At 47.6% G+C, this 22,127-nt stretch overlaps 1 protein-coding gene across 8 annotated transcripts in view; it reads right to left on the bottom strand.

Annotated features, from left to right (window-relative positions):
- Positions 1-22,127, bottom strand: part of casz1 (castor zinc finger 1) — a 399,080-nt gene that overhangs the window by 1,367 nt on the left and 375,586 nt on the right. For 5 of the 8 annotated variants that reach the window (XM_080215435.1, XM_080215434.1, XM_080215438.1 and 2 more), the window contains 3 exons: positions 19,117-19,265; positions 17,223-17,430; positions 15,117-15,371 (listed from right to left, as the gene is read on the bottom strand). In XM_080215435.1, the coding sequence (XP_080071561.1) occupies positions 15,117-15,371; positions 17,223-17,430; positions 19,117-19,265 (612 nt within the window). The remainder of the gene's footprint in view (positions 1-15,116; positions 15,372-17,222; positions 17,431-19,116; positions 19,266-22,127) is intronic. The other 3 variants (XM_080215439.1, XM_080215440.1, XM_080215441.1) reach the window with 1 other exon arrangement.

Here is a 22,127-nt window from a genome sequence, read left to right as displayed (position 1 = left end):
TCTATGTCTATCAATGATGTTGCAATTCTCTATGGGTTAGAAGGCAAATACAAGGAAGACTTACTGCCGCTGGGAGAAAGAGAGGGTGAGATAAACACTCGTGTCTATCTTTGGGAGCACTTTTGGGAGGCAAATTTTGACATGTAGGTTTCTTCATTCTTAGAAACACAGGAGCAGGATGAGGCCATTCAGCCCGATATACTGTTCGGTAATGATATGGCAAGTCATCCACTTCAATACCTTCCTCCATTCCCACACCATCCCCGTCTCCCTTTTATCTGTTGTTCTGAATCACATCCTGTTCCAGCCAGGCCCCTAAACGCGACGTTCTGACATTGTCACGAGTGACTCATGTCTCTTTCCCATTGGTGTTTCAGAGATCAGGAATTGCCTCTTCCTGCTCTCTCAGTGATGGTTAATTGGATGCCGGCGATCACTCCTCAAAACTTCTCCCAGAAAATGTAGGCAACAAACACATATCACAAGCACAGAACAGAGAAGGCTAGACACCCAGTACACCTGGTATTCAGCGACTGTGATGTAGAGGCTAGTGGGGTGGGTATTGGGTTGAGTGAGCAACCCTACCAAAGGAGCAGTGCTCCAAAAGCTCGTGATTCCAAGTAAACCTGTTGGACTTTAAGTTGGTGTTGTGAGACTTCTTACTGTGCCCACCCCAGTTCAACGCCGGCATCTCCACATCATGGCTATCAGCACCCAGTGTCCACTGCGCGAGAATGGGAACAAGACAGGCTGCTTACAATGCTCCCTACCTCTGAATAACTTTAAAGAGCTACTTGAAATAAATATCTAAATGGGATAACGAGTTCCACATTGATGTGGGTGGAAAAGCCAGCAGCACACTCCCTGCGTCCCTCCTAATTATTGTTTTCGCTGTTGACATTAATACACAATTTCAAAATGCAAACAAATGGAAATTTCCCTATAATTTTCATAAATCTTTCAAAACCAAAACACGCACCACACAAGATATTTGCTTCAAAACCGACTCTCTGATGAGATATCTGTAAGCACCGCCCCGCACTCCCGACTGGCACCAACTCAATCAGATGTCTGAGGGGGGGCCAGGCTATTTCAGACAGAGGGTAAAGTTACCAGCTCTGCACTGGCCTGGCAAGGAGGCAACTCCACACTGTGAATGTACACTGCCAAAAGGCACTGTTACTGCCACTAGTAACTGTCCCGGGAGGAAATATTTCACATTCGCCAACCAGCAGACAAAACTCCAGCTCCCTTTCCGAGTGAAGGCATGAGGACAGGAGAGTTCTCCCAGTGTCCAAGTCAATATTTATCCCCTCTGCCAACATCCTGGGGGGAAGAGGTTGGTGTTGGAATCTCACCAGAATTTGTCAAAGTGACGGATCTGGTGAGAAAATGGGTGTGAAACTCCATCTCTCCTCCGCTCTGTTTTTGCTCCAGATCCCTGAAAACCAACAAAAACGACAGCAGACGTGCTTTGCGGTGCCACCCCGGGGACTCAGAGCCGGGAGCCGGCCCCGCAGAGATCGAAGACCCCCCCAACACCCATCTAATCATAAATAAGAAGAAATTCCCCACCTCCCTCACCCCCTCCCCACCTGCCGTGGTCCTAACCCTCCTCCCAAACCACGGAGGTATCTGGACCGTACCTCCCCACCCCACCCCAATGGCATCGCCATCACCCTCAAAGTCTGCTGCCCCTCCCATCAAAAACAGATAAGGCAACCCCCCCCCAGGGACTGCCCCGCATTGCCCCCAGTGCCAAACCTGGCACTGCCAACCTGTGTCAGAGGCATTTCCAGGGTACTGGCTGGCACAGTCCCACTCCCCAAGGGACTATACTGACCTCTCCTCCCCGGACGAGTCCCCGCGATAGGTTTCTGTTTGGGTAAACGTGTCGTTAAACCTGGCTGACATGACAGTTACTGTGGGAGGGGGTGTTTAATTTGGAGAGGGTTGGGGGGGTGGTGGGTGAGTGTGTAATTATAGTTAGATTTATTGAAATGTATTAAAATAGTAAGTGTGAACCTGATTAATCACCAGTGAGGGGGTGGGAAAGGTTTGGAATTTGGGCTGAATTTTAATTTTGTGCTCCCCGCGCCCCCTCCCCCACCCCCACCCCCCCCACCCCCAGGTAATCTCGCACACGGGGAGTGTGTGGGTGGGTGGGGGGTGCTCAAGATCCCACTCAACAAATCCATTGACCCGGCCATTTATCTGAATGCTGCTTTTCCTGCAAATTGGCTGCAAATTTCCGACATTCCGACAGTGACAAGGCCTCAGACGACACCTCGTTGGCTGTAAAAGATGTCCCACATTCAGGAAGGACAATTTGTAAATGAAATTTCTTGACGATCGTTTGCGGCTTGTTAGGTCAATTCTGACACCATTTAGAACCAACCCAACACTACACAGTTATCTGGAGACCTGGCAAGGCTGGCAGAGACTCTTCTTTGGAAGACATTAATTACCCCGTTGGATCTCAGGGCAATTCTGCAGCTTTCACCCCTGTGACCGGGTTTCAAAATACTTCACTGGAGGGGACATTCTGAGGTCATAAAGAAACTGTAATTGTTTCAAAAACCAGCCCATCAGTTATCAGATGTTTTTAGAAAGTTGAATTTAACTTCATAATTTGTTAAGTTTATTTAAGTCTATTAGTGTCATAAGACAGTTTACATTAACACTGCAGTGAAGTTACTATGAAAATCTCCTAGTTGCCTCATCCTGGCGCCTCTTTGGGGACACTGAGGGAGAATTTAGCACGGCCATCGCATCTAACCAGCACATCTTTCAGACTGTGGGAGGAAACTGGAGCACCCGGAGGAAACCCCATGGGCAGAACGTGCAGACTCCACACAGATAATGACCCGAGCCGGGAATCGAACTTGGATCCCTGGCGCTGTGAGGCAATGGTGCTAATCACTGTGCCAAAAGTTTCTACATAGATATAAATGTGGACTCTAAACACAGAAATAGAAGTCTAGTATTAAATATAAACTAAAGGCTGGGATTATGAAACCACAAGGGAAAATGCTGGAAAATCTCAGCAGGTCTGGCAGCATTAAGGAGAGAAAAGATCTGATGTTTCTAGTCCAGATGAGCCTGCAGTGCCATCCTGCACTGGCATGGTATCTGAACGCCCTCCTCTCACACCATTTGATTCTGTACAGCTCGAAACAAAACCCTCGAAAATTGACACGGCAATTGTCTTTTCAATGCTGCGGTTCATAAAACAGCTCATAGACACGGTCGCCTGCATGGAGGCGCTTGGGGGAAGTTTGTGTTTATTTAGTTAATGCAGACAGCTGTTGGCTTCAACAAGTATTGTTTAAAAAGAAGGGAAAATGATGAGAATGCACTGATGCTGCAGAGGTGATGTGAATGTTGACAACACGCCCTCATTGTTACCTGACGGGGGAACTGATGTCCCTAATGTTACACGTGTCAACACCAGCTGTCGGCAAGGAATATTGAACATCAGACATAAACAAATAAACCCGCTTCACGCTAACTTGCAGCAAAGACTAGTAGATGAAAGGCAGTCTCAGTGAAAGCTGCTCTGCCTCTGTTGTTCCAGGCCTGGCTGATTCTCAAATTCACCGGGACTGGAGAGAGCGGGTTAGCACTGCTGCCTCACAGCGCCAGGAACCCGGGTTCAATTCCATCCTCGGGTCACTGTCTGTGTGGAGTTTGTACATGTTCTCCCTGCGTCTGTGTGGGTTTCCTCCGGGGGCTCCAGTTTCCTCCCACAGTCCAAAGGTGTGCAGGTTAGGTGGATTGGCTAAATTTATTCTAGCATGCTAAATTTGTGGGATTATGGGAATAGGGCCCGGGTGGCTTTGTTGTCAGTGCAGACTCGATGGGCTGAGTGGCCTCATTCTGCACTGTGGCGATTCCATGAATTCAATTCTCAGCAATGCCTTGCTCAATTTCAAGAATTTTTTCCTTCAATATCAAATATTTAATCAGTGCAGACTTTTGACTATTTAACTGCCCAGACATTGTATCTCCTTCATTTCTCAATTCCATGTTCAAGGAGGTTTTAATGATGATACAGACACTATAGAAGGCCATTTAGCCCATCGTGTCTGCTGTGGCTGCTATCCAATTAGCTCCACTCCCCCGATCTCTGCCCCAGAGCCCTGCTAATGTTGACTTCTCAAATATCTATCCAATTCCCATTCGGAAATTAGGAATGAATCTGTTTCCCTCTCCTCCTCCTGTGATCTCAAAGACTTGTCGTCCCAGGAAACATCCGGTGATCTCTGAAGTGATTCTCGTGGGATTGAGTGGAATTCCCAGTTGGAGATCAGCAGCACCTCTGGGGAGATGGCCATGGACAATATTTCTCCGAGTCTCCCAAGCTTCCAGTGAAGATATGGGTGGGAGATTGGGAGACTCCCACCCTGGAAATCCCAAAAGAAAAACATGCATTTGGGTAAAATCCTGGGGATGCCCAAAAGCGCTTTGTAGTCAGGTAAAATATTTCAGATGTTTAATGACTGTTGCTATGTGGTAAATCCAACAGGCCCAAAAAGCTGGAAGATAAATGATTGGATCATCTTCTTTAGTAGTAACGGCTTAGAGATAACATCTTTACGTCAAGGGCAACATCGAGGGCCGAAGGGCCTGTACTGCGCTGTAATGTTCTATGTTCTATAACTATTGGCTGAGACACTGGGAGGACTCCCTTACTCTATTATGCATATTTTTACATCTAATAGTGAGATGGACAGGGCCAGAGGAATTATAAGCGCAAGTGCAGCATGGTGGCATAGTGCCGCCTCACAGTGCCAGGGACCCGGGGTCGATTCCCCGCTCGCTTCACTGTCTATGTGGAGTTTGCACGTTCTCTCCGTGTCTGCGTGGGTTTCCTCCGGGTGCTCCAGTTTCCTCCCACAGTCCGAAAGGCATGCTGGTTAGGTGCATTGAACCGAATAGGTGCCGGAGTGTGGCGACTAGGGGAATTTCACAGTAACTTTATTGCAATGTTAATATAAGGCTTACTTGTGACTAATAAATAAACTTGAAACTTCAGCAGGGTAAATATTTGAGATTATGAGGATAGGGCCTTGGTGGGATTGTGATTGGTGCAGATCTGCACTGTGGGGATTCTATGATTCTAAGTCCCTGCAGCGAAGGGTTGAGTTTTTGTGATCACATTTAGGGACAGAGGGACATGATTAGTCAGGTAAGGCCGAGAGAACATGAAAATCAAAAAGTTTTCCATTCTCGGCACCCTTGTCAGCACTGAATAATTCCTGATTACGTGTATCACTAATAAACTCTCTATCATCCCCTCTAATAGCAGAGCCAAGATTTCCAATTCGAGTGAAAAAGTAGCTGTTAGGAAATACCACCTGAATATGTTGAATATTGATTTGAAATATACCTACTCTAACTATTTAATTTTAATCCACAACTCAACCTGGCAAATCAAGCACAGTTTGCTCACAAAAAAAACTCTGATAAACTTGCATGGTTCTGTAAACGTAGGGCTTTGTAACCAATTCAGAAACAACCTGAGTTTAGTGATCTTAACGAAAGGGAAGATTTCAAGGTATTCACGCAGCAGTGACAGAAGGGGGAAGGAATTTGACTGGTTCAAATCAAATCCCCAAAATGGCAAGGGTTGGAGCTCCGAAAACAGCTGTTCACAGTGGCCCGGTTAGACTGAGAGTGAGCGGCTGTGTCTGACTGTGACACCGTCACTTATACAGAGTTTGGTATATTACTGCATGAATTGATGGTGAAAACTAGCATTTAATTTGTACAAATATTCCTGTTAAATCAATGTTAAATCACTTGGCATTTTAAAAATACAAACGGATAACGAAAGCTCTGACTTTATGGAAAATAGAATTTTCCACTATTTTGTAATTTCCAAAAAAACCAATTCTTCAGAGCAGTCAGATTACTAATTTATGGAAATGGCTAACTTTGTTTTAATTTTAGTTTTATGGGATTTTTTTTCAGTTACCTTATATAAGTTTAGTCAAAATATTGAACCGAGCTTTCAAGTACGTTCAATAATTAATAAGTATGATTTTCCCCAAACACTGAATCTGAATCGAACGATATTTTGGACTATATTTAATTTCACTGTGCTGAGGGTGTAAACCAGGAGCTGGCGGCTACTTTCCTACAATTCTTTTAGCTGGTTATAAATTGGCACAGAAACATGGCTTTTCATCAACTAGCCAAGAAAAATGACACAAGCTCAACGCATTAATCCCGACGTTAGCTCCTTCGTACACCAGTCTGTCTTTACATGGCCTTTCTGTGTAACATTTCCAGTCTTAATATCCCTTTATAGATTTGGATCCATGCCTAAGAGGCAGCTATTCATTTCAGCAATGAACCCACATCGCCAACATAAAGGGGGAACTCTCGTTCCTCTTATCATTCTGGGCTGGATTCAGATCAAGATTGTTGCCAGAAGGGACAATCACAGAATCAGAGTGAGGTTACCCGGCCAAAGGAAGTCATTCTCCCCTCCCCACCACCGCCCCCCCTTCCCACCACCGCCCCCCCCCCCCCCCCCCCACCCCACGTCTTCTATGTTTTCATACCCCAGGAAGTAGTTGATGCCAAAACATGGAATGTATTCAAGATGCACCTGGGGATCAAAGGTTATGGGGAGAAAGTAAGATTAGGCGATTGAGTTGGACGATCAGTCAATGATGGTGATGAATGGTGGAGCAGGCTCGAAGGGCCAAATGGCTTCCTCCTGCTCCTATCTTCTACGTTTCTATGTCTGTGCTGGTTCTCTGAGTGAGCAATTTGCTTAATGCCACTCCCTTGGCCTCTCCCCTCTAATCCTGAACTTCCTTCCCTTTCAGGCTAATCCCTCTCGAATGCCTCGATTGAACCTGCCTCCAGCGCACTCTCAGCTTGTCCATTCCAGATCCTAACCACTCGCCGTGTGAACACCTCTCTCCCGGTGATGCCATCGTTTCTTTTGCCAATGGCCTTGAACCTGTGCCCTCTGCTTCTCGATGCTTCCACCAATGGGAACATGTTCTCCCCACCCTGTCCTTGTGATTTTGAACACCGCAATGCTTTGATGTACTGAATCATCTGCCCACCCCCTCTCCTCCTCACCGCCCCCTTCCCCAGCCCCCTCCTCATCTGAAAGTGTTACCCCCGGAACCCTCATCCCTCCACGTCCCCTGGAGGCCGTGGACATCTTCTCAATGGACATTCGGCGAGTGAATAGCGAACACGTCAAGGGCCCTGCTAAAACCTGCGGCTGTTCATCAAACCGCATTGTATCCGGGAATTAAAATTGCTCTCCGTATAAATGGTTTAAAGTACACAATTTCAAGTGATTCCGTGCACGCACTGTGATTCTGTTACGCGAAAGCCCTCATCAGGAGCGCAGTGTGACAATCCACTGCAATATTGTGAGAGTGCTGCACTGTCAGAGATGCCACCTACTTCACTGACCGAGCTCCAGTCTTCTCTCCTCAGCTGAACACCTGCTCCATGGTACTTCCTGAGGAATAACCCGGATCCCTGCTCAACAATATTCCCAAATATAAAGCACCAACCAAGACATAGCAATCCCCTAACATTCACTCCCCGCCCCCACCCCTGTGCATCATGGGGTGAGTGTCAGAATGTGTTGTGTCATAGAATCCCAACAGTGCAGAAGGAGGCCATTCGGCCCTTTGAGTCTGCGCCAACAACAATCCCACCCAGGGTCTATCCCCATAACCCAATGTATTTACCCTGCTAATCCCCCTGACACTAATGGTCAATTTTAGCATAGCCAATCAACCTAATCTGTTCTGTGGGAAGGAACCGGAGCATCCGGAGGAAACCCAGGCAGACGTGGGGAGAACATGCAAACTCCATACAGACAGTGACCAAAGACCGGAATCGAACTTGGGTCCCTGGCGTTGTGAGGCAGCAGTGCTAACCACTGTGCCGCCATGCCACTCTGGTCATCTGATCAAGGCTCATTCGACAGTAACTCTCAAACGTGCAAACTCCACCACCTAGAAAGACAGTGGAGGCCAGCGAATGGAAACATCACCCAGTTCACACACGTCATCCTTTTGTGGGTGCACACTGACCGTTCCTTCATCACCACTGGGTCAAAATCCCAGAAACCACCACTCAATAGCACTCTGAAAGCAGCTTTAATCCCAGAGTTCAAAAAAGAGGTCCCACCAATACATTGCCAAGGCAGCAGGCAATAATATACCATCTCAGACAGGGGTGCCCAAATCCCAAGGGAAATTGACGGAGATTACTTGGTGATCCAACTCATGTGCTGTTTGCAAATTATCAGTTACCCCAATAACAGGGGTGACCTGTACCTCAAAACAAAAGCTCATTTATTGGTAGTAAAGTATTTTGCAATAGCTGCTGAGAAAAGTGATTGGTCAAAGCCTACACTCTGCCTTAAGAATAGTGTAAATTAATGGTGCGTCTTCCACAGCGAAGGAAGGTTGGAACGCTGGTTGCTCCAGTAAAGAACTCCAGTATGTCTTGTTACAGTGAAATATTGGATTGGGTTAACAGAGTAATAGGTTGTGTTGCTGAACTCTGCAGATCCCAGCCATTGCCAGAGGGAAGGTGTTAGGCTGATACTTTCAGGAAAATATAGCCATTTATGAAATGATATTGCAAAGCTTGTGTCATTTCCCCCTCTGTCATAGACACAGATAATAATAACTCACTCTCACATTTGCATAATATTTGCAAAAAGATTTCCGTATGTTCTGTATTTGACCAATATTGTAATTCTGTGTAGGCAGCTTTATCATTTTGATATTTTTGTCACGAACATCACAGGAGGTTTGAGTGAGCACACGAGAGGTTTGGGTGTGTGTCTGGGTTGTTTAGTGTTGAGGGGTGTTGGTAACACATTCAGTAAATAACTACAGCAGCGCACGGGGACTCATTCCATTCTGAGGCTATTTGTTTTATCCACCTGTATTACAACATTGATAGAATCATAGAATCCCTGCAATGTAGAAAGAGGCCATTCAGCCCATTGAGTCTGCACCAACCACAATCCCACCCAGGCCCCACCCACACATATTTTACCCACTAATCCCTCTAAGCTAAGCATCTCAGGGCACTGAGGGGCAATTTTAGCATGGCCAATCAACCTAACCCCCACATCTTTGGACTGTGGGAGGAAACCAGAGCACCTGGAGGAAACCCACGCAGACACGAGGAGAATGTGCAAACTCCACACAGACAGTGACCCGAGCCGGGAATTGAACTCAGGTCCCTGCAGCTGTGAAGCAGCGGTGCTAACCGCTGTGCTACCGCCCCTTTGTCCCTTCCCACCTCACCCAATGGCCTTTCCTGCTATTCAGGCTGGGGGACAGCAGAATTTTATATCGACTAGACAGCAGAAAGGCTGGCCATTCGGCCCACCTGGTCTTTGCCAGTTCAGTAACTATGCTTCACAAAGACAACGGACATTAACAGGATAAGGACAGCACAGTCCGAGAATAGACCATTTAGGATGGAGATAAGGAGACTTTCTTCACGCAAGGAGTGGTGAGTCTGCGGAATTCATTACCACAGGAAGTAGTTGATGCCAAAACATTGAATTTATTCAAGAGTTGGCTGGATATGGCACTCGGGGCGAATGGGATCAAAGGTTGTGGGGAGAAAGCAGGGTTAGGCTGCTGAGATGCATGATCAGCCATGATCGTGATGAATGGTGGAGCAGACTCGAAGGGCCGAACGGCCTCCTCCTGCTCCTATCTTCTACGTTTCTGTCATTCTAGCTGGGGTAGGCCTCAAACCTGCCCCACTGTTCAATATGGTCACGGCTGATTTTCCAGCTCCATTTCACCTCCTCTCCCCACTCCACCCATATCCTTTCCCTCAGGACCCAGATGTCTAGAAACGTCTGCCTTGAGAATACTGAGTGATGGAACACCCACACTGCTCTGGGGTAGAGAATTCCCCTGAGTGAGGAAATTTCACCTCATCTCAGCCCTAATCGGCTGACCCCTCTTATTCTGACACTGTCCCCACCCCGTGTCCTGGATTCCCCAATCGGGGGGAGCAGCTTCTCACCATCTCCTTAAGAATTACACGTGTTGTAACTGGATCACCTCCCACCCTCCTAAACCCCAGGGAATATAGTTCTAGTCTACTGAGTCTCTGCTCAGAGGGCAAGCCTCTCTCACCAGGAACCAGTAAGCTTTCATTGTATTCTCTCACAGGTAAGGAGAATAAAACTGCAGTACCCCATCTCACTTACGTCCTGTGCAATAATAGTAAGATGTGGCCATTCAGCCCATCGGATCAATGCAGGCTGTCTGTGCAACAATCTAGTCAGTCTCATCAGGTACAAGAACGTAGCCAATTCTGACTCGCATTCAGCTTTCCACTGGGGGAGGGTTAATCATCAGGTGTACTGATTGAGGAGGAAGCCAGGGGCAACTCTTGCACTCTCTCACTCAGGGATACACAGACCATCTATCAGAAGAGACCAGGACGAAGCAATCCAAGAGAAAAACCGGGGAAAAGCCCCTCACTATCAGATACTCTCGGCAAAAGTGTCCACATTGTGGATAATCTCCATTATAGCTTCCGGCCAAAGATATTCAATCAGTGGCCAAGACTTGACCTTTCCCTATTGGAATGTAGCAGAATTGTCTGTATTCTCTCTAATTGTCCTGGTATTATCAGATTATTTTCCCTTTATCTAATTTACATATCTTTGTAGCTTTTCCCCTCACACCCCTTCCCATCAGACAAGATGCCTGGAGCCTGAGGGCAGAATTTTACCCTCCTGACCGCCATGGGAATCGGAGCGCGCCAGGGGGTCGGAACATGGAAAGGTCCGTTGACCACAGGTGGGATTTTCCAGCCCTGGGGCGAGTGCAGCCAGAAACCCCCCTCCCCCTCACTGGATGGGATTTTCTGTCTGCGATTCCTGTGGTGGGCGGGACAGGAAAATTCTGTCTTGAATCTCTTGTTCTTGGCCAATGCGCTATCAGTGTTGGAATTGGGGGGGGTGGCACAGCGGTTAGCACTGCTGCCTCACAGCGCCAGGGACCTGGGTTTGATTCCTGGCTCGGTTCACTGTCTGTACAGAGTCTGCACATTTTCCCCGTGTCTGCATGGGTTTCCTCCGGGTGCTCTGGTTTCCTCCCACAGAATTAAAGATGTGCTGGTTAGGGTGCATTGGCCGAGCTAAATTCTCCCTCAGTGTACCCGAACAGGCGCCGGAGTGTGGCGACTAGAGGATTTTCACAGTAACTTCATTGCAGTGTTAATGTAAACCTACTGGTGACACTAATAAATAAACCTTTGCTTTCTCTTCGATTGACTGAGTAAAGGGATATTGGGTATCAGGTGAAAGCTCACGTTTGTAATCCTGAGTTTGTCTTTTGTGGGGTTGTGTTGTTGCTGTAGTGTTGTGTGTTTGGTTGTTGCGAACAAGTCCTTATTCCTCCCTTTACTCTATGAGGTAACCCATATACTTTAGATCACATTTCAATTATCTAATTAACCATTGCCTCAATGATGGGGTTGAAAAATGTTGACCTTTGTCTAACATTTCACCAAGATTGCAAAGTTGTCAAGATGACGGAGCACATTTCTCATCCAGTTCTGCTTTCCATAGAAACCTGCACACACACCACAGGAAGTTGGTGACTCACACCATCAAACCCATCCCTGGACGTTGTTAGCACCCATTACTTCCTCACTGAATCCAGAGGCTTTACCTCCATTACTCTCCCTGGTAAACCACTCCAAGCTTCTCTCTCTGCTATGAAGAATGGACCCCAAATTCCCAGAGACCTCCTATCCCAGGTTAAGATCCTTGGGATGAGGTTGCTGGGATGGATGGAGTGGGTGTCGGTGCCATTCCCAACAGTCTGTGGGAATTGCTGTTTCACCAGGAACAGATATTTCTAAACTCTTCCCAACTGACGCCGAGTCCCATTCACCCATCACCCTGCCCACTCTCCCATCTACACTGGGCTCCCAGTTCAGTAAAGCCCCCATTTTACAATTCTTCTCCTCATTTTCAAATCCATCCTCACCCTCAGCCCTCTCTAACTCTGGAATCTCTTCCAGCCCCTGCACTCTCTAAGCTGTCTGACTCCTCGAATTCTGGCCTCCTGTGCATCCCTGGTTTGAAATGTTCCGTGGTTGGCGGTTGAGCCTTCCGCTGCCAAAACACTAAGATCTGGAATCTCTTCTCCAAGCTCCATGTTTCTCCCCCTCCCTTTCCTCCTTCACGCTGCTCTTTGACATTCACCTCATTGACCAAGCTTTTGGTCACCGCCCTTATCTGGCGGAGTGCCTAGTTTTGTTTGCGAATGCTCCTGTGGAGCACCTGGGGGACAATTTACCACGTTAAAGCTGCTACATAAATGTAAGTTGTTGTTGTCAACGAATGGGGAGGTTTTGAGCCAGTGCGGTGGTAGCTTTGTCAAGGGGCAATAAAAGAGGTGACACTGTGGTCCCCCGTTCCCCATTGGACCTTCTCCAGGTACAGACACACCTGAATCAGCCACTGGCGCCAAAAGGAATGGAGGAGCTGGCGGTACGGGGGTGGGGACGGGACTGGGGATGGGGGTGAGACAGGGGGTGGGGATGGTGGTGGGGGCTGCAATTTCTGGCCTCCTGAGTTTTTTGTCAAAACGGGAGAGGTGTAGAGACACCAACCCCCAGATAGCAACCCTGATTGGACAACATCTAACTCTATCCCAAAATATAATTGGCTCATGCTACCTAGGAATTTCAAACCCTTTCCTGAGTGGAGCAGGGCAGTTCGGATGTTGTGTTTCCAGATAACAGAGACACGGTGATGATACGGGAGATACACAGACACGCTGATGATACGGGAGATACAGAGACACGGTGATGATACGGGAGATACACAGACACGCTGATGATACGGGAGATACAGAGACACGGTGATGATACGGGAGATACACAGACACGCTGATGATACGGGAGATACAGAGACACGGTGATGATACGGGAGATACACAGACACGCTGATGATACGGGAGATACAGAGACACGGTGATGATACGGGAGATACACAGACACGCTGATGATACGGGAGATACAGAGACACGGTGATGATACGGGAGATACAGAGACATGATGATGATACGGGAGATACGCAGACACGGTGATGATACGGGAGATACAGACACAGTGATGATACGGGAGATACAGACACGGTGATGATATGGGAGATACGCAGACACGGTGATGATACGGGAGATACGCAGACACGGTGATGATACGGGAGATACAGAGACACGGTGATGATACAGGAGATACAGACACGGTGATGATATGGGAGATACGCAGACATGATGATGATACGGGAGATACAGAGACACGGTGATGATACGGGAGATACAGACACGGTGATGATACGGGAGACACAGAGACACGGTGATGATACGGGAGACACAGAGACACGGTGATGATACGGGAGACACAGAGACACGGTGATGATACGGGAGATACAGACACGGTGATGATACGGGAGATACGCAGACATGGTGATGATACGGGAGATAGAGAGACACGGTGATGATACGGGAGATACGCAGACACGGTGATGATACGGGAGATACGCAGACATGGTGATGATACGGGAGATAGAGAGACACGGTGATGATACGGGAGATACAGAGACACGGTGATGATACGGGAGATAGAGAGACACGGTGATGATACGGGAGACACACAGACACGCTGATGATACGGGAGATACAGAGACATGGTGATGATACGGGAGATACAGAGACACGGTGATGATACGGGAGATATGTGGAGGACACCAAGGGCTTTTCTTTTTAAAGCTTTTCTCTTCCTCTTGAACGAGTAAAACAAGAAACTCGAGCAGGTTCCGAGGAGATTGGAAAGATCCTGACTTTCAGTCTTTGTAAACCAATCCTTGATCAATCCTCTGATCAAATTCCCAATGGGATAACTTTCCTCTCCTCTCCAGAATTCCCTCTCCGATCTCCCCCAACTCGCTCCCTCCTTCTCCACAAAGCCTTCTCAAAATATCTCCCTGCCAAGTTTTCAGTTACCCTCTCCAAACTCCCTGTGATAAGTTTAGTTTATTTATTAGTTTCACAAGCAGGCTTACAGTAACACTGCAATGAAGTTACTGTGAAAATCCCCTAGTCGCCACACCCTGGCTCCTGTTTGGGTTACACTGAGGGGGGATTTAGCTCGGCCAATGCACCCAATGCATCGTACATAATAATCTGGACTGGGATAATTACTCTTTTCCTTTATTCTTCATTCTTTCGGGGGTTGTAGGCATTGGTGGCAAGGCCAGCATTTGTTGTCCTTGAATTGAGTGGCTTGTTTCAGAGGGGCAGTTAAGAGTCACGAGTGGGCTAGACGAGGTACGGATAGTAGATTTCCATCCCTGAAGGGCATTTTACTCAATCAATGATAGTTTCACAATCACCAATTAGCTTCCAATTCCAGGTTTATGAATTGAATTCAATTTCTTGAGCTGCTGTGGTGGGATTTGAACCCTTGGCCCCCAGAACATTAGCCTGAGCCTCTGGATGAATAGTTCAGCAACGTCACCATAATCCCTTGCTCTGTGAAGTGAGCCGGGACACTCTTCCGTGCTAGAAGCTTGGACATAACCTCAGGTCCCTGTCACTGGAGTAACTTCCTGAAGACTGGCACCAACGGATTAAGATTCCGGTGCATGTTTCCACACTGTGGGTTTGGTATTCCATACACGCTGACCGATCTCACCATATATGCTCGCTCTCAGTGTAAACCCTGTACAGCTCTGGCCGTTTAGCCATGAATCTTTCCAGATGTTGAACAAAAGTTCAGATTCAAACCCTTATCAACATGTCCCAAAGCTGAACTAGGGGTTATTGTCTGGCTGGAGACAGGCCTGTATTCAGCACTTACAGAGACGCTTTCACAATCAACGAGACCATTTCACTGTCCCATGGATTTGGCCACACAGCGAGAGAGAGAGAGACCACTCATTGGTTGTTTTGTAGCCTTAAAGCAATAATGACTAAGACATTTGCAGTTACATTTGCCCATGAATATCGAGTGGTCCCCTGCAGTCGGTTCGATTAAGTGATTAAACCTGAGTGGAAGAGTACCTGCAGCATCCTGTACTATTGGGGCATCACTGTTAATCGGAGTGGGAGCAGCAATGATCGGACTGAGAGCAGGTGTGCTGGTCGGTATGACAACATTCCGGGCACTTCCAAGAGTCGCACTGAGTAGAGAGTATGAAAGACAGGATGGAGGGAGGAGGAATGGCAGTGAAGGAGGGGTTGATCTGAGCAGGGTCGATGGGAAGGATGGAGATGGTGTATTGTGGGCAGCATCAGTAGCAGGAGCAGCTGGACAGCCTGGAGGAACATTCAGAAAAGCAGAAGGAAAGAAACAAAAAGAAAGCTGAAATGAAGTCACAGCCAGGCACCACAGTGAAAAAAGATGAAAATGGAGAAGCAGTAAAACTGTCAACTTAAACTAATAACAGTAAGAATAATGTACATTCAACAGCTGATGGGGTTTGCGTGTACCCACTCAATACCTGTAATATTTACTTTATACACATAAAGTATCAAAATACACAGATCTTTCTCATTTACCGGTGGGTTTTACTCTCTCTGGTGCAACAGTAAGAAGTCTCACAACACCAGGTTAAAGTCCAACAGGTTTATTTGGAATCACGAGCTTTCAGAGCACCGCTCCTCCCTCAGGTAAGTTCCTCTCCATTCACCTGATGAAGGAGCTGTGCTCCGAAAGCTCGTGATTCCAAATAAACCTGTTGGATTTTAACCAGTTGCTGTGAGATTTCTTACCATGTCTACCCCAGTCCAATGCCAGCATCTCCACATTCTCTCTGGTGAAATACTGAGCAGAACCTTTGGCACTAAGGGCTTGCTTCCCATTTCCCTGGCCAAAAACACATTCATTTGCCTCAATCCAAGAGATCCAGATGTTAACAGCTGTGTTCTGTGTAGTGGGAGGACCTCAACTGACCTCAGCTATAAGTAGGTTCCCAACATCCCAGGTGCCTTAGACTTCACCTGATGGCATCCCTTCCCTTCCAGAGGAGACACAGAGTGAACAGAGCCTGGCTCCCAGAATGTTAACTTACGATGGGCTGAAGGGCCTCTTTGTGTGCAGTGAAACTCTGTGATTATTCATCTAGGGACATTTTACAACCTTCCAAGATCAACATCCACTTCAGCCGAGTCCGATTGTAAACACTACTCCCGATTATCCCGGGTTGCTCGAACTGCTAATAGTCCTGACATTTAATTGCTCTCATTTTTCAACCAATTAGAGACCTTCCCTTTTGTTATTCCCACCCCCTCCCCCTCACTGTCTCTGAACACTCGAATCCTGTGGGATTTCCAACTCCTCCTGAGGGAAGTGCATTGAGCTGAAACCCGGATTTTAACTCACTAATTATCCACCCCCTTGCGCAGAGTTCGCATCCTTTCTCCCGTACATGACAAGAGACTTGTAAACCCAGTCCATCACCAAACCAGCCTCCCATCCATTGATGCACTTCCTGCTGCCTTGGAAAAGCAGCCAGCATAATCAAGGGCCCCATTCACCCCAGACATTCTTTGTTCAATAAAGGAATTAAGGGTTATGGTGAGCGGGTGGGTAAGTGGAGCTGAGTCCATGAAAAGGTCAGCCAGACGGCCTACTCCTCCTCCTTCTTCCATCGGGAAAAAGACACAAAGGTCTGAGGTCACGTACCAACCGACTCAAGAACAGCTTCTTCCCTGCTACCACCAGACTTTTGAATGGATCTACCATATGTTACGCTGATCTTTCTCTACCCCCCAGCTATGATTATAACACTACATTCTGCACCCTCTCTTTTCCTTCTCCCCTATGTACGGTATGCTTTGTCTGCATAGCGCATAAGAAACAATACTTTTTCACTGTATCCCGATATATGTGACAGTAATAAATTAAATTAAATCAAATTTAATCCAGTCTCGGCCTGTAGATCCGCTATCTCTCTCTCTCTCTCTCTCTCTCTTCAGATGCTGCCTAACCTGACATTTTTTTTATCGCTTTCTGTTTTTATTTCAGATCCATTAGTCTGGTTGGTCTGAAGGTTCCTCCTCGGAACCTGCTTCGATACCGATTACAAGCTCCCTCAGTGTAAGGTACAGAGCCCTCCTTATTTCACTATTCCGTTACAGAGAGACGCGGCTAGTTTGAAAACTTACCAGCTGAACTGCTCTCGTTTCCGATGGGAGTGCTAGTACAGCTCCGGTCCGGCGCTGATGACTCGGAGGATAGTCCTGTGGGACTGGTCCCCATTGGGTAGTCCATGTACTCGTCTGTTTCTGTGTCCATCATGTTGGGTGTGGAGCTCATGGCCGAGGAGCCGGTGGCAGCCGCCATGTTTCCCACGGCGTCTTCGCTCTGGGAACCCTGTGAAGGAGCAAACTGGAGTCAGAGGAAGGTGAAGAATGACGTTGGAGAGCCCTGGGCGGGGGAGCTGCCTCTCAGAGCCGGTCCGTATGGGGTGGCAATCCAGCTCGGCTGCCAAGGGAACCTCAGCCCATGGCCATTTGGCCCATCGAAGATCACCTCGTCCAACTCCCCCCCCCCCTCCGGCAGCTCCACTCTGAGACAGGATTATTGAGGCAAAATTAGAGACCCACCAATATCATCCTCAGTGAGAAAAATCATTCTTTCCAATATCTATTTGGAAATGATTGAATATTATATTCCCTGATCATATTTTCTTGGTTTTTTTTAAAGTAAAATTATTTGATTTTCTCAACTTATTAATAATTGATATTTTTGATGCCATTGGAGTCTCCTTCTCATTGCCTGCTTCTCAAAGTGGCAAGTTTCACAATCATAGAATCCCTCCAGTATAGAAGGAGGCCGTTCAGCCCATCGCACCTGCACTGGCAACAATCCCAGCCAGCCCTATCCCCGTAATCCCATGTATTTACCCTGCTAATCCCCCGGACATTAAGGGGCAACTTAACATGGCCCATCAACCTAACTTGCACACCTTTGGAGTGTGAGACCACCCGGAGGAAACCCACGCAGAGACGGGGAGAACGTGCAGATTCCATATAGACAGTGACTCAGCCAGGAATCGAACCCGGGTCCCTGGTACAGTGAGGCAGCAATGCTAACCACTGGGATAATATTTCCATTGCCTTGTTAAATATCTGGAAGTTCCATCTGGATACACTTGTGTGAGCTGCGGTGACAGGGAAGGTGTTGTGAGTTCAGGGTGAAGAAATCTCCACCATATACTCAGAGTCTGGATGCTGGGACCACATTCAGACAATGAAAGGAACAGGATTTGAATAATCAGATTCAGGAGTTGGAATATTGAGAATGAGGGGAAAGAATCCTTTTTTTAATTGTCCACAGGATGTGAGCGTCGGAGGCTAGACCAGCATTTATTGCCCATCCCTAATTGCCCATGAAAAGGTGGTGGTGAGCTGCCTTCTTATTAAAGTTAATTTATTAGTCACAATTAATGCTTACATTAACACTGCAATGAAGTTACTGTGAAATTCCCGTAGTCGCCATACTCTGGCGCCTGTTCGGGTCAATGCACCTAACCAGCGCGTCTTTCAGACTATGGAGGAAATCGGATCACCCGAGCGAAACCCATGCAGACACGGGGAGAACGTGCAGACTCCGCCCAGACAATGACCCAAGCTGGGAATCGAACCTGGGTCCCTGGCACTGCGAGGCAGCCGTGCTAACCGCTGTGCCTGCAGTCCACGTGGTGTAGGGACACCGCCGGCGCAGTTAGGTAAGGAGTTACAGGATTTCGACTCAGCCACAGTGAAGGGACAGCGACATATTTCTCAGTCAGGATGACGAGTGGATTGGAGGGGATCTTGCAGGTGATGGTGTTCCCAGGTATCTGCTGCCTTTGTCCGAGATGGAAGGGGTGGCGGGTTTGGAAGGTGCTGTTGAAGGAGCCTTGGCGAGTCGCTGCAGCGCATCTTATCGATGGTACACACGGCTGCGTCGGTGGTGGAGAGAGTGAACGGACGGGGCGCGGGGCCTGCTTTGGTGGAAGAGGTGAGTCTGGTTCTGATTTATTTGATTCGATGGAATATAAAAAAAAGAGGTTACCTGACTGGGAATCTTGTCAAAGTTTTTACCCAGCATTCTCCTCATGTGCTTGCGGGAATGTGATGTCATCTGGTGCTTCAGCAGGAAGGAGAAGTGACAGCCTTCACGGATACAGTGAAAGTGACTATTTACCTGATTGTACTTACAGCCTGCGGACAGCGGAGAGAGGGAGAGAGGGAAAAAAGGGAGTTAAAAAATAAATAAATAACGCAAGGTTTGTCAGACGGTATCGCAAGAGTGGGAACAGTGTCAGGATGGGCAGGTAGTGGCAGGCCTGTTACCATGGAAGCCAGCCGATGAAACAATGATGTGTCATCACATTGCTTTGTTTGCCCCATTACATTAAAGCCACAGAGTTAAGTAAATAACAGTAAGTGCCGAATATAAGGCCTCTGTTAACTGATATCCAGGTTACACTGGTGGGGGGGGAGTCTGTTGGTGCAAGTCGCCAACGAGACTGTGACCTACTTATCAAGGAATCGTACACCTCATAATGGGGATAAATATCTTGATGCGCTTAAGATCTCACTGTGTAACTGCAGAAGGTAAATGGGCATCCTTTTCCACTAACCACGTCTTTTGTAACTGGCAAGGACAGCACTTGTGACTCTCTCCCCACCTGCGCCGAGATAAGTTTAGTTTTTGCTCCATATTTTAGTCCTTATCGGGGGGATAGACTTTTGCGCGCTGACAGAGTTGGTCTGCAGAAGGCCGGGGCGAATCGGTCTTCAGGTTTGTAAGAGTTTAATAAGATGCTGAATTCAGCACAGGCCAATTCATAAAGGTATCATTACAGCCAGAAACCATATCAAGGATTGGAGCTGGTAGGAAAAGATTTAATCAACCTTAGCTGGTGTGAGGTGCCACACAGCAGACATTATTTCCTTTATTGGTGGTACGCTTCTCTGGAAAGGAAAATTAGCTGGAAGGAGATGTCTGCCTTTGTTTCCCTTCTCCGAGTTTACCTTTCCATCCACCCAATTTCTCACTGGATAAAAGCAAATTACCGCGGGTGCTGGAATCTGAAAGCAAGAGAGAAAATGCTGGAAAATCTCAGCGGGTCTGGCAACGTCTGTAAAGAGCTGACGTTCTGAGTCCTGCTGAGATTTTCCAGCATTTTCTCTCTTTGGGCCCATTTTCCTAGTTTTGTTGCCTGCTCCCAGAGGCTGTAGATCCCTTGCTAACCCGGCACCTTGGAGAATTCTACAGTAATCTCCTTCCTCGGACGTTTGACAAGCAAAGTTCAGAGAAATAAAAAACTTTCAGAGAGATATTGAGAGATGCAGTGACCCGGATTTCCCAACTTAGAAGTGGGGGGAGAGGGGGTGGGGGATCTGAAAAATTCCCAGTTCAGTCTGCCTGTTTTAGGGGGGGGTTGTGGGAGGGGTGGGGAGGGTGAACGCAGGCCGGGGGCTGGCTCAACCCAAGCTGGGAAGAAGTCTGGAAGCTGCTGGGTGCCGCAATAGACTGTTCTGGGCCTCAGTGTTCAGTTAACATAAAACTACACACAGCGCACCCCCAGCCGTACACACCCTGCTCCAACTGTGTCACCCACCAAACAAACACTCCCCATGTCCAGTCCATGCCACCTCATGCTGCCCCGGGCACACCCACCCTCATGGCCCTTCATTCTCCCTCTGACAAGCTCTACCTCTATACCCACCCTCTCTGATCTCTCATCACTACCCTCCCCCCACTCCATGCCACTCTCGTGCCATTGACGTGCTTTTATTTCACACAAAACCAATGAACCCCGTAGTGACAGTAGGATGTGAAAAAAAAGCTTGGATAAAAAGTAATTCGTTCATAACTTTCTCTGATGTTGAAAAATTGTCAATGGATGCCTGGGCTCTCAGCCGAGCATACATAATGAGGCTTGGCTGGGAATCCAGACATCCGTTATGCTTGTTGAAACAGCTGCACCCCAGAGAAAACATTGTTTAGTTGCCAACCCAGGCTCGCTATTTGTGCTGTCAATTTCCCAGTGATTGTTTACACTAAGGAGTTTCAAGGATTTGTGGTTTGTGTTATCGATATTTTAAATGGTCTGGACGATTAACACTTTTATTAGCTCTGAAATGATTGGAGAAAGTTATGAATGAATTACGTTTTTTAAAGCTTTTTTTTAAACACACCACAGTCACTATAGGGGTTATTGGTTCCAGAGTGGACAGTGTGAACTTGAGGGGCCACAGGGGCGTGGGTTAGGGGCATGAAGTGATCCTTGTGAACTTTCCTTTGAAAAGGTCTCCCCCCCACCTCCCCGTGTAGACAGGGGAGATCCAACTCCTCTGGGGGGGGCAGGGTGCCGCGAAACGTGACTCCTAAAAACCTGGTCCCACTCTATGCCGAGGGTAGGAGTCACCCATCTCCGCAATGGAGCCAACCAAGGTTGAGATAGGGGCCAGCCCACATCCCTTAAGGACATTCCCAAAAATGGGATTGGGAATCTCAGAATTGGGAGCTGCCCGCCATTTTTAAACATCGTTCTCATTCAGTGGAAATCCAGCGCCACCGATTCCCACTCATTCTCTTTGAGCTGATTGGTTAGCGACAGGAAGGGGGTTGTTTGATTGGCCTGCTGAGGTCGGAGATCATGTGATAAACCTCCAGGAATACATCCAATCAGAATTGGTAATCCTATTTCAGATACAGCTTGATCCCACCCGGAGACTTGTTCAGTTGTCAGGGATACAGCTCCACCCAGGCCTCGGCCTCCTTCAGGATCAGGGATATATCTGCAGAGCCTGTTCCTCGGTTGAAGGGTTAAAGATTGCCAGCCAGTCCACAGGAACAATAACCAAAAAACAAAGACATTTTAGCACAAGAACAAAGTGGAACCAAATTATCCAGCCTGGGATCCGATGTCCTTTAATATCAGGAATATCAGAATAGAACAGAATCCCCACAGTGCAGGAGGCCATTCAGCCCATTGAACCTATACCGACAACAATCCCACCCAGGCCCTATCCCTGTAGCCCTACATATTTACCCTGCTAATCCCCCTGACA

This window comes from Carcharhinus amblyrhynchos, chromosome 30 (assembly GCF_965287045.1).
Source record: "Carcharhinus amblyrhynchos chromosome 30, sCarAmb.v2.hapA, whole genome shotgun sequence".
Taxonomy (NCBI): Eukaryota; Metazoa; Chordata; class Chondrichthyes; order Carcharhiniformes; family Carcharhinidae; genus Carcharhinus; species Carcharhinus amblyrhynchos.
Note: the sequence above shows the minus strand (reverse complement) of the source record. Positions and strands in the feature narration are given on the sequence as shown.